This window comes from Chionomys nivalis, chromosome 26 (assembly GCF_950005125.1).
Source record: "Chionomys nivalis chromosome 26, mChiNiv1.1, whole genome shotgun sequence".
In the NCBI taxonomy this organism is placed as follows: Eukaryota; Metazoa; Chordata; class Mammalia; order Rodentia; family Cricetidae; genus Chionomys; species Chionomys nivalis.
This window is the reverse complement of record NC_080111.1, coordinates 3,711,025-3,723,261: the sequence shown is the minus strand read 5'-3', so window position 1 is coordinate 3,723,261 and position 12,237 is coordinate 3,711,025. Positions and strand designations below refer to the sequence as shown.

At 44.7% G+C, this 12,237-nt stretch overlaps 1 protein-coding gene across 1 annotated transcript; it reads left to right on the top strand.

Annotated features, from left to right (window-relative positions):
* Mars2 (methionyl-tRNA synthetase 2, mitochondrial) lies at positions 1-2,852 on the top strand. The gene has a single exon (XM_057758658.1). It carries the CDS (start codon positions 12-14, stop codon positions 1,755-1,757), a length of 1,746 nt encoding a protein of 581 aa, XP_057614641.1. The 5' UTR covers positions 1-11; the 3' UTR covers positions 1,758-2,852.
* The last annotated feature ends 9,385 nt before the right edge of the window (positions 2,853-12,237 follow it).

Genomic DNA, 12,237 nt, shown 5'->3' with positions numbered 1-12,237 from the left:
CGGCGGGCACCATGCTGCGGCTGCTGTTGCGGACCCGGGCTGCCCGCGGCTGTCGCCGCTACGGTTCGTGCTCGCCGGGCGCCCGCGGCGACGCCGGGGAGGGGCGAGCCCACTTCACCACGCCCATCTTCTACGTGAACGCCGCGCCGCACATTGGGCACCTGTACTCGGCGCTGCTGGCCGACGCCCTGTGCCGCCACCGGCGTCTCCGGGTTCCCGGCTCCGCGGCCACGCGGTTCTCCACCGGCACGGACGAGCACGGCCTGAAGATCCAGCAGGCGGCAGCCGGCGCGGGCCTGGCCCCGATCGAGCTCTGCGATCGCGTGTCTGCCCAGTTCCGGCAGCTTTTCCTGGAGGCTGGCATCTCCTCCACCGACTTCATCCGCACCACGGAGGCCCGGCACCGGGAGGCGGTGCAGCACTTCTGGCGCTTGCTGGAGGCCCGGGGTCTGCTTTACAAAGGACTTTACGAGGGCTGGTACTGCGCCTCCGACGAGTGCTTCCTGCCCGAGGCCAAGGTCACTCGGCAGGTGGGTCCGTCCGGGGAGCAGCGTCCTGTGTCTCTGGAGAGCGGACATCCCGTCTCCTGGACCAAGGAAGAAAATTACATTTTCAAGCTCTCCCAGTTTCGAGAACCGCTCCAGCGGTGGCTTCAAAACGACCCTCAGGCGATCACCCCGGAGCCGTTCCACCAGACCGTTCTGCAGTGGCTGGAGGAGGAGCTGCCCGATTTGTCCGTTTCTCGAAGGAGTAGCCACCTGCACTGGGGCATTCCGGTTCCCGGGGACGATTCTCAGACTATCTACGTGTGGCTGGATGCCCTGGTCAACTACCTGACCGTACTTGGCTACCCAGATGCAGATTTCAAGTCTTGGTGGCCAGCCACATCTCACGTCATAGGTAAGGACATTCTTAAGTTTCATGCCATTTATTGGCCTGCCCTTCTCCTCGGGGCCGGATTGAGGCCACCGCGTCGCATCTATGTCCACTCGCACTGGACGGTGAGTGGCCAAAAGATGTCCAAGAGCTTGGGCAACGTGGTGGATCCCAGGGCTTGCCTTGACCGCTATACTGTGGATGGCTTCCGCTACTTTCTCCTCCGGCAGGGAGTTCCCAACTGGGACTGCGACTACTACGATGAAAAGGTGGTCAAATTGCTGGACTCCGAGCTGGCAGATGCTTTGGGCGGGCTTTTAAACCGGTGCACTGCCCACAGAATAAATCCTTCCGGGACCTACCCGTCTTTCTGCGTTGCTTGTTTCCCCAGCGAGCCGGGGCTAACGGGGCCGTCGGTTCGTGTGCAGGCGGAAGACTATGCGCTCGTGAGGGCAGTGGCCACTTTGCCCAAGCAGGTGGCCGACTATTACGACGACTTTCAGATCTATAAGGCTTTGGAGGCCGTATCCAGCTGTGTTCGGCAAACTAATGGGTTCGTTCAAAGGCATGCGCCGTGGAAACTGACCTGGGAAAGCCCTGCGGACGCCCCTTGGCTGGGTACTGTGCTTCACGTGGCCTTGGAATGTTTGCGAGTTTTTGGAACCTTGCTTCAGCCCGTTACTCCGAACTTAGCCGACAAGCTGCTGTCGAGACTCGGGGTCTCTGGCACAGAGAGAGGCCTTAGAGAGCTCCACTTCCTACCTCGATTCTATGGACACCCCTGCCCCTTTGAAGGGAGAGAGCTGGGGCCGGACACTGGGCTTTTGTTTCCAAGGCTGGACCAATCCAGGACTTGGCTGGTGAAAGCCCACAGGACTTAGAGGCCGATGGGAAACGAGCCAATGTATTCTTGCATTTTCAGGAAAGTTAAAGTCGTGTTTAGAAAGCATTGTATCCGATGAGTACATAAACCTCCCGAGTCCTTAAGAGCCATTCAGGTACCACTAACAATCCACCCTTTTCATTTCTCCGTGCCACTAACCACTGCTCTTCGTTTGCCAGTGTCTCTGAGGAGGATAGTTGAGGAAGGGACCAGTTTCTGATACTGTTCCTTCTCATTGTGCCTTCTCCCAAACCATGGCCTAGACCGGCGCTCATGGCTGCTGCTCCCCAGGCTGAAGCGAGGGTCGCAGACCCTGGCCGGCGCTCACAGGTCAGCCCTGCTCTGCTAGACACCGCGGGTCTCCTGTTAAAGTGATCCTTTCACTAGAGCTTTAGGAGCCTGTGTCCTAGGCAATATGACTCAGTTGTGCTTTGTAGTACTACACTTCGTTCAGTAGATGGCGCTGATCTCACACATCCAACGCGTTATGAGTGTGGTGACTTCAGCCATCTAAGGTCACAGAGCTTCAGAATTTTACTGTTTCCTTAAAGGATAACTTTGGAACCACTGCTATTTAACAACACAAAGATACTAGAATTCTCATCTTGAAATTACAAAAAATGACATGTACAATAAGTTAAATATAACAGGTTATTTATATGATAAAACCATAAAGCTCTTTAGGTACACTGTATTACAAATATTAATTGTAGTAATGATTATATGTATAATTCATCTGTGTTCTTTATATTTCCTGACTTATCCATAATTTACCTCATACGATTGCTTTTGATATATATCAAAGGCTATATAATACAATATTGAAATTATGTAATAATTGTTAATATATTTATGTCAAATTAATTTTTGTTCATTACTTCTCTTTTTGAGACAGGGTTTCATTGTATAGTTTAAGCTTGCCTCAAATTCATCAGTCTCCTGCCTCTGCTTTTCAGGTGCTGGTGTCAGGTGTGTCACCATGCCTGTCTTTTCCTTTTAGCTTGTTACTAAAGTATGATTGTGAACACCTTATTTAGAGCTGTTGAGTAACATTTATTGAAGGAAATGTTGGAGGGAGAAAATGATGGGTGTTCAGGATGTCAGGGATTCAGGGCTTTCTCCAGGGCTCCCTAAAAGAGACCCCAGAGAAGAAGTTAAAGTAACCATTGTACAGTGAGCAGAACATAGTGGGCCACTGCTCCTTCTCCTGGGGATGAGTTGGCGAGGCCACGGTTTAGAATGCAAGCTTGCTTCCCATGTCCGTTCTGAGGATGGGATCAGGCAGAGAGGGCTCGCCAGGAAGTAAAGGATTGTGCCGGCAGCTCCTCCCAGACCTAAGTGCCATTCAGTGCTGGTGTCTATTAGTGAAGCCACACGCTCGGAAGCACTGTTTGGAAAAGATGCGTGCAGGCATTCTAAAGGTGGAAGGACCGTTTCCACAAGCGTTCCTTTGGACTCCTTGTACAATTTATGCTTTACATTGTTCCAGCGTCCAGAGGACTGGGGCCAGTAGGGTAGATTTCTGGGGTACAGACAGCATCTCTTAGGGCTGCACAGTGATGCGACTTAGCCTGTGTTTCCCTAAAAGGAAGGCGTAGAGAAGCTGGTGACATTTCAGCTTCTCCTTTGGTGAGCCCTTACTGCAGTACTGTGTAGACGCATCGTGTCTCCCACGGGAGAGCTTCCTCATACCCTAGCAGCTCGGCTTGCTGTGAGTGCAGCTTCTGCAGACTGTGACGTGTGAAGGCATTTAACTATCTGCTAGACACTAGGAGACAGGACAGAAAAGAGACGGTGTAATTACAGCATCCAAGCATCTAAGGGGAAGAGTGTGGCAAACTGAATCCTATTCTGTGGTGACCAGGAAGGTCAACCAGATGTCTGGATAGGTACAGCAGGTAAAACAAACAGCCTCCATTGCACACGGTTGGGTCTGGCTTGACACAGCAGATTAGAATTACCAAGTGGAGAGTTACCTTTAAGGAGGGTTTGTACTTCCAAGGTGAGAGGCTGGCGGGCATCTTAACCTCTCCTGGAGAAGGGAATCGATTTTTTTTTTTTAATCTCAAAATGCTCTTGTGAGTCTCAAATACTTATTTTGGTGTGCTTTTGGAGGCAGTATTGGAAGTGACAGTCAGGCTTTCCAGGCTGTCACATTAGGGAGCCGGGGGACACAGCTTGGTGGTGGAGCACATACTGGGAATGGAGGCCTGGGCCAATCCCGGTACTGCTAAGCAAACACCAGCAGCTCTCACCTCTCCACACTTCTCTGTCTGTGGAGTCATAAGCGGCAGCAGGAGATGTTTATGACTACATACTACAAACAGACGGGGCACGTTCCTAACTGGAAAACCCATGGCTGGAGAAGCAGCAATGACACAGTCTTTGATTGCACCAGAACCTCAAGTCATAAACAGACGCTTTTCTTGGGAACCCATGGGCTTTAATAGGTGTGAAGAGGCTAACAGACTACGGAGTTGATGCCAAAGCGTCTAAGTGCACAGGCTGGAAGGTGGACCCCTGAGCCCACATTTGTTTGATGGGGTTTGTTTTGGTCAAGCTTCCACCTGTAACTGCAGCAGAGCTCTTTGGCTGCAGAACTGGCCTCGCTGGAGTGGGCACTCGCTGACCGTGCTGTAAACGGTGACCCAGGAGGCAGGAGGTGAGAGCATAGATCACAGTAGGGATGGCTGCACGGTTCTGACTGCTCTACTGCTGCCAAGTAGGGCGTGGCAATGTAAGGCACAGGTGTCACCTTGAATTATGGGGGAGGCGGCTTGTAGACAAGAGTGGCCCGTGAACACGGCTGCTTTGTGGTAGCTTCAGATTGCCTTCTCGAGCCAGTTTCCCCCTTCTCGAGTTCCGCCGAGGAAGCCTCTTGTCGTGGTTCTGTGCGTTGGAGACTCTGCTGGGTCTTGTCTTACCCAGGTATCTGGAGCCAGGAGGATGTAGATTGCTGCGAAAACACATGTGGCTAGTTTTCCTAGTTCGAGGGTGGGGGGACGGCTAGGGTCAGGTTGGGGTGCTCAAGAACAGACTGTAGAAGAAGCCTCCAGCTCTCCCCAGAACTTTCCGCGTGCACAGCGGATCCTGTCCCTTCTGCTGGAGCTTTGGATAGGACGGTGAACTGCATGTTTTCTTTGTGCTTGTGTCTATGTAAGGAGGAGGGCCGAGTGAGGAGGGGTGGGCAGAAGGTGGGGTGAGCTGTGCCCTCTCAGCTCGCTTGAGTCAGTCTCTTCAGCACCGAGTAAGCCAGGCTTGCCCGCCTTCTGTTTCTGGGATTCTCCTGTTTCTAACCAGCCTGGTCACAAACCAAAGCGTGACAGTACAGTGAACTGTTAGTTCACCAGTGACACGGCATGAAAAAGCTAACAGCTCCGCCTCTGTGGTCCATCTGTCCCTCTAACCCAGAAGCTGCTGAGAAACGGAGGCACAGGAGATAGGAAGGAATCTGCATTGGATTATGGCGCATAAACCGTCGGCACCTAGACTCCGAGGGCTCCATGCCGAGCCTTAGCATGACGAGCCTTAGCATGAACTCCAGTTGTAAATGTTGTGGGGAGTGTAATTAGATAAAAATTATTTGAGATGAAAAGTGCTTGAGGCTGAAGGGAGTTAGATTATGAAAGTGTGAACAAAAACTTACAAAGTACCGTTTTGGTGAAACATGGTATATTCACTAATTTCTTATGTATCCCAAACCTGCTTCTATTTTGACGCAACTTTAAGCGATTCTTAGGAACTATCTAGCCTCCAGCTTTTCTTTGACACGACTCCTTTATTATTTTCAGGAGAGCTGTAAGTCCTAGAACACAGCGGTTGTCCTCAGCCCACTTCCTAGTGTGCCGCATAGTGAATTGTAGGTCAAAAAAATTGTCCACAGTGGAAGGTTTCTGAACACACAACCAAAAGTCTATTGAACACGTGCGAGGAACCCAAGTACCTCTGGTGGCACTCACCCGTGCTGTGCTGTGCGACACCGCAGCCTTGGTTCTGTACACACAACCTGTGCATGTTGCTCTGCAGGTGCCTGGCGTGCACGCAGTGCCAACAAAGGCTGCCGAAGGTTGGGCGAGAAACGGCCCCTGTAGGCTTGGGTGTTCGAACGCTTGCTTCCCAGTTGGTGCTGTTTGGGGACCGGGGCTGGTGGAGCTTTGCGAGAAGCAGCATGTTGAAGGGGCGCTGGTACTGTTTTCCCTACTCTGTTTGCTCTGCTTTCTGTGTTTGAAGAGGCGCGCGCAGCTTCCTGCTGCTATCCCTCTGCCATAATGGACTCTTCGCTATCGGGCTAGAACCGGAAGTCGAAAAAGCTTTTTTCTTTCCGTTGCTTTTGGTTCTGGTATTTTCTCACAGCAGCAGAAAGCAAAGCAGGGCACTGAAAGACCAGGGCTCAGAAGCAAAACTCGTGTATGTTAGGAATTGCTGTGTTTTTACTTTACAGTTTTTTTTCTACTTATGGGTATATATAATGCTTTAAATATGGAAAAAAAAACCTTATTTTTTTCCATCAATTATTCCTTAGTACTTAAGAATCAAACCTGTGAAGGAGAGGGGAGAGTAAGGGAAGTGAGCAGTAAAAATATATAGTTCAATGGAGACAATAAAAAGACTCAAACCTGTGTAATATTGGTTGTATCGGATTAGAGTATTTGATTACTGAATCATCGAAGCCGAAAGAACTCACGAGAGAAAGAAGGGGTCTTCCGGGAGACGGGGAAGGAAGGAAGGATGCTGGGGGAGCGAACGAGAAGGGTAAGGACACATGTATGTAGATGCTGTTGCTACTCTCTATGCTAACCTGAAAAATTAAGACAATAAACGGGCTAGAGAGATGACTGAGGGTTTGATGTCCGGCACACACGTGAGGTGCCCCTCACAACAGGCACTAGCTTCAGTTCTAGGGATACGATACCCTTCTCTGGCCTCCACTGACAGCAGACATGCACCCGGTCCACACACACACACACACACACACACACACACACACACACACACGGGCAAAACTCTTGTATTCATAGAAAGTACGTACATCTATCTACTGGTTGGAAAGAGAATGGTGCTCACGGGCTCATGCCTGAGCTCCAGCTGGAATCCTTTGGGTAGGAGGCGTGGCCTTGTGGAGGAAGTGCGTCATCAAGGGTGGACTGCCATTCCCAGTGTGCTCTCTGCCTCCTGCCTGTGGATCAAGCTGTGAGGTCTTGGCTGCTGCCCAAGCCTAACTCCACCGTCTAACCCTCCGGTTTACGGTGTCTCAACCCAGCAACAGAAAAGAAAGACAAAATAGTAAAATAAAAATAAAAATTGCTGTTTGAGTTGCTGACTTGATTTTGATTTTTTTAAAAAGTTAAGCTAGGCAGTGGTGGCACACACCTTTAATCCCGCAGGTGGATCACTGAGTTCAAGGTCAGCCTGGTCTACAAAGTGAGCTCTAGCACAGCCAGGACTACACAGAGAAACCCTGTCTTGAAAAATCAAAACCAAAAATAAATACAATGGGGCTGGAGAGATGGCTCAGAGGTTAAGAGCACTGACTGCTCTTCCAGAGGTCCTGAGTTCAATTCCCAGCAACCACATGGTGGCTCACAGCCGTCTGTGATGAGATCTGGTGCCCTCTTCTGCCATGCTGTATTATGTATTTCTCAGTATTGGTTTTACAGTCTGAAGCTTATATCTTCTACTCTCAGCCATTCAGCCAAGACTGCACTCGTAAAGATGTAGACATTTCTACTGCCTGCGTGTGCATAACGTGTGTCCTGTCACATGTGATGGCATGTGTGTACATAGTAGATGAGAACTCTGTGAAGCTGGTCCTCTCCTTCCATCTCTCCAGGGCTTCTGAAGGTTGAATTCAGGTTGCCAGGGTGACACAGAGACATCTTGTTGACTCAATTAATTCTTTATGTAAAGATAAATAAGGACGTTCATTTTAGTATATACCTTTGCTTCAGGCTTTAATAAATGGTAAGGTTATATGTGTACCAAAGGGCTGTTGAAATATGACTTATCATCAGTGAATGTTTGGCTTGTATACATTCTTCTATGTATATACTAGAGTCATAGAAATTTCTTGGATAAAAGGGGGTCACAAAGGGAGAAAGTTTAAGAAGCTATGCTGAAAATGAAAATATGATGTTATAAAGTTGTTAGGCTAAGTATTTCAAAATGACATAATCCTTTTTTTTTTAAAAATATTTATTATGTATACAATATTCTGTCTGTATGTCTGCACCAGACCTCATTACAGATGGTTGTGAGTCACCATGTGGTTGCCAGGAATTGAACTCAGGACCTTTTTTTTTTTTTTTTTTTGGTTTTTCGAGACAGAGTTTCTCTGTGGTTTTGGAGCCTGTCCTGGAACTAGCTCTTGTAGATCAGGCTGGTCTCGAACTCACAGAGATCCACCTGCCTCTGCCTCCCAAGTGCTGGGATTAAAGGTGTGTGCCACCACCGCCTGGCCTGAACTCAGGACCTTTGAAGAGTAGGCAATGCTCTTAACCACTGAGCCATCTCTCCAGCCCCCTGACATGATATTGCTAATTAATACGTTACACATTTGTTTGGACAAACATCAATATTAATTTTTATTTGAATTAACTATTGTAGTAACAACGCTAGAGAATTTAGTAGAGGCCACAAACACTGGAACTTTTTTTATTTCATATATACAATTTAATACAAGTGAACATATTAATAAGATTTATCTACTTACTAACAGTTTAAATTCTATGACATCTATTCTTATGACAACTTCCCTAAAAGGATTGCAGAAACCAGGTTCTTTTGGTTGTGGTTATTACCCATCATCTAAATGTCATGTACTGGATAAGTCTTGATAAATTTTTATTTCATAGCATAGTCAAGATGTTCTCATCTCTTTAAACTAGAAACTACTATGAACTGCAGAAAGAAATACTGAGTGTTCAACTTTACATTTTGAAAGGAATGTAGCTATTTTGTAGACACGAGTTTCATGTCAAAGTGGGGTGAAGCCATCTTTATATAGGTTCAGGTCTCATGTAAAATATACTTTAAGAAATCAAATGTTGTAAAATCCTTGTCAACTAGAAAGGCCAAGAAACCTTCATTTTAGTTTTGGAATTGAAATAACTTCTGTAGGATCCTGCTTGATCGCAGCCCTCTGTCAGCATGGTAAGGGATGCACGGTAGGTAGTGAACGACATGTTGACACCCTGCCTGTAAAGGTCAGTTCCTCGTCTCTAAGGACTTTTGGAAGGCTTGGGAACTACAATTATGAGTTGACAGTTTATACTTAAGTTCCTATACAGCTCACTTTACAGAAATACCTCAGTGTTCTATGAAAGCAGACGTGTATCATTTCTCTCTTATCATTGTGGATGGCTTCTTTTTTCTTCTTTTTAAGTGCTGGAGATGGAACTAGGGTCTTGTGCATGTCTAGGCAAACATACCGCTGGTCTATACTCTGAAGCCAGTGTTTATTTTTAACTCATTACTGGAATCCTATTTTAAAAAGAAGCTTACTTTGATATTACAGAAGGAGTCTGGGCAAAGGTTAGTTATTGGAAATGTGTCGTTAGCTGCAGGAAAGATGGATGCTTGGTTTTCATGCCACTTTAAGAAGGATTTTTATTTTGGATGCAAAAGAAACATTTTTTAACATTTGTTGTGATATTGTTTTGACCTAGTATAAAATACAGAAAAATCGTTGGTTAGCGCTCAAGGGAATTATTTTAATTAACTATTGCTTGTATACAGTCAGTCTCTGTAAGGTAACCAACCACACCAAATTCTGAGTGAAATGTTTTTTGATGTAACTGATGTCACAAATTGGATAGCCAGCCTAGAACACACTTTGTAATTCATGGAGAACACTAAGAGAGTTATTAGATCTGACATAAGCAGACCGTACATGCGCACAGCTATGACTCATGTAAATGTATTAGGAAACTACTGTGACTTCAGATGGACAGACAGGAGTAATAGTGGAAATCGCTACTTAAAACCAAGCAATGAGAGGGGGCTAGTCAGGTTACACCAAGTTATTGAGAACCATCACTGGTAAGTTTGCTGAGGTAGATGTGTAAGTATTGAGTATGTAAAGGTATGTATGTCCAAGCTCAACAGTTAAAGCAAACTCTGTACATATTATATATGTAGCCAGGACATGGGGCTCTGCTGAGTGTATGTTCACTCTTCTTTAACACAGGACAGTGTGATTTAACCGGCAGCAGTTCCCAGTTTGAAACCGTCTAGAAGAACAGCACTCCTGTTAACTTTACTAATCAGCACCTGCCTTTTTACAAAGGGAGAGAACTTACGCTTATCTTTAAAAAAATCTGTGTACTTTTGTATGTTGTTACAGTGTTATGGGAGTAGGTAGTGCAGCCTCGTTTGTTTTGGTGCTGAAAACAAAGATCCTAATATGATTAGTAAGGAACACACTGTATTAAATTTCACCTCAATTGTTAATGGATGAAGTTAGTCGTCTAGCCCCAAAATCCCAAAGGAAGATGATGTACTTTGGCAGCACTGCTTATGCTGACTAGACATCATCTCCTTTAGCTAATGTAGTGGTGTTTCAGAACAATAAAAAGACCTTGAAAGTGGAAAGCTTAAACACTGGTATTTCATAGTTTTTAAAATTACTTTTGCTACATTTGTAAATAAGAGCAAGGTATTAACAACTTAAGCATAGTAGTATCTTTTGAGAGATTACATGACTATATTTTCATGTTACCTCCATTTTACACTTTATAGTGTACAGAGAGAAATATAACAACATATCATCTTTACAGAATTGAGTGAAAATGATGTGGGACTACAGGATATTTTAGGAGATCATAATTGCCTGAACTAAACTGGTTAACAAGACATTTCACTTTCAATTTTTTTAAAATGCAAAATACAATTACTCTTAGGCTTTTGGAAAAAATGCCTGCTATTCGCTGAATAAGCTTGAATAATAAATATGGGATTAAAATATATACTGAAAACAGGTAAGATGAGTATTAAATATATTGTTTCATGATATTTTGGCTAGGGCTCTGGTAACAATACATATAGCATGTTACTGTCAAAGTAACACTAGCAAAAGAAAATAGTCTTAACAAGATGGAAAGCCTTAGGATGTATGAAGATACTATTTACTAAACAATACCACTACAGTTTATTCCTAGACATATGTACTTCATCCCAGAAATATGAAATTACAAACCACAAATATATATATGTACATCCATGAGTGTATCCATCATCCTTTACGAGACAGAATAGAAAAGCTTTTCAAGTTATTATTGGGTATTATAAGAACTTTTGATATTATAAGATATCTGATATTACAAGAGCTTTATATTTATAATTCTTACTCTTTCCCAGCAGAAGTACAAGACAGTATTAATTCTTGGAGTACATGAAATTCTAGCATTTCTTAGAAGTATTGCGCTAAAGTTATAAATTTCTATGTAGTCAACTGAAATACTGCTGATTTATATAATTTTATTGTTTTACTAATAGCTTGCTTCTATCAAAGGAATAATTTTTTAAAACGAGTTACATTTGGTAAACAGCACTGACTTAAAAGATAGTAATTTTTTAATTTAAAATTTTAATTATTGTGGCATATTTTTTAATTTTAGAAACTTCTCTCATTCCACACCAGCAGGCAATCATAGCTTCTTTGTATTTAAATATAAAATTGTATTATGGGTAAATTCTCATGTTTTAAGAGCCTATAAGCCTCACAAAGAACCAAATGAATGAAAGATAAAACACTGACATGATGTAATTATGAATACTTACATTCCCTAAGGTGCTGTGCCCCGTGAACAATTCTACTTCATGTATGAATGGCGGAAGAGGGCCAGAAACAGATCATTTTACAGAACATTTAAGGATGGTGTCATTTTGGTCATAGTAACCACTACACAGTAAGTGGCCATAATATGGCAGATTAGTGGATATTTTATAACACAGATTTTTGTATCAATCTGTGTAAAATCTGTAACGTAAGTAGAGTTGGAATGTTTTGTTTTAGCTAAAGTACACACAATTAGTGAACCAGAACAGCGTGAGAACTAGGATTTGTGCATCACCTCCTCACAAGATGGAGTTTAAAAATTACACCATATTACAAAAATGGTCTGCTGCTAAGGGTTTTTATATATGCACCGATCTGTCTGCGGATCTGAAACTCACGGAACGGACTCTGAGTGGTTACGTGTGGAGATCGAGCTGTGAGGTCAGCCAGGCCATGAGCTGGAAGACAGCCGTCTCTCAGAGACCGCCACTGTCATGGCTTACAACTCTATTACCTAAGTGTCTGAGTTAATGAAGGAAACCATGATTTAGCTCTGCATCTCCCATATTCTGGCTACCGAGATTTTAAAAATTCTTAAAAAAAACCAAAACCAAAAACACTTAACTTTAAGCATATCCCAAACCTCATTTGTTAGCAGACCACACAGAAGCCTAGCTATTTTCTGTTCTGGACAAAACAGTTA

Excerpts from the sequence above, each read along its gene's own strand:
- Mars2 (XM_057758658.1), top strand. The coding sequence starts at position 12 with ATGCTGCGGCTGCTGTTGCGGACCCGGGCTGCCCGCGGCTGTCGCCGC.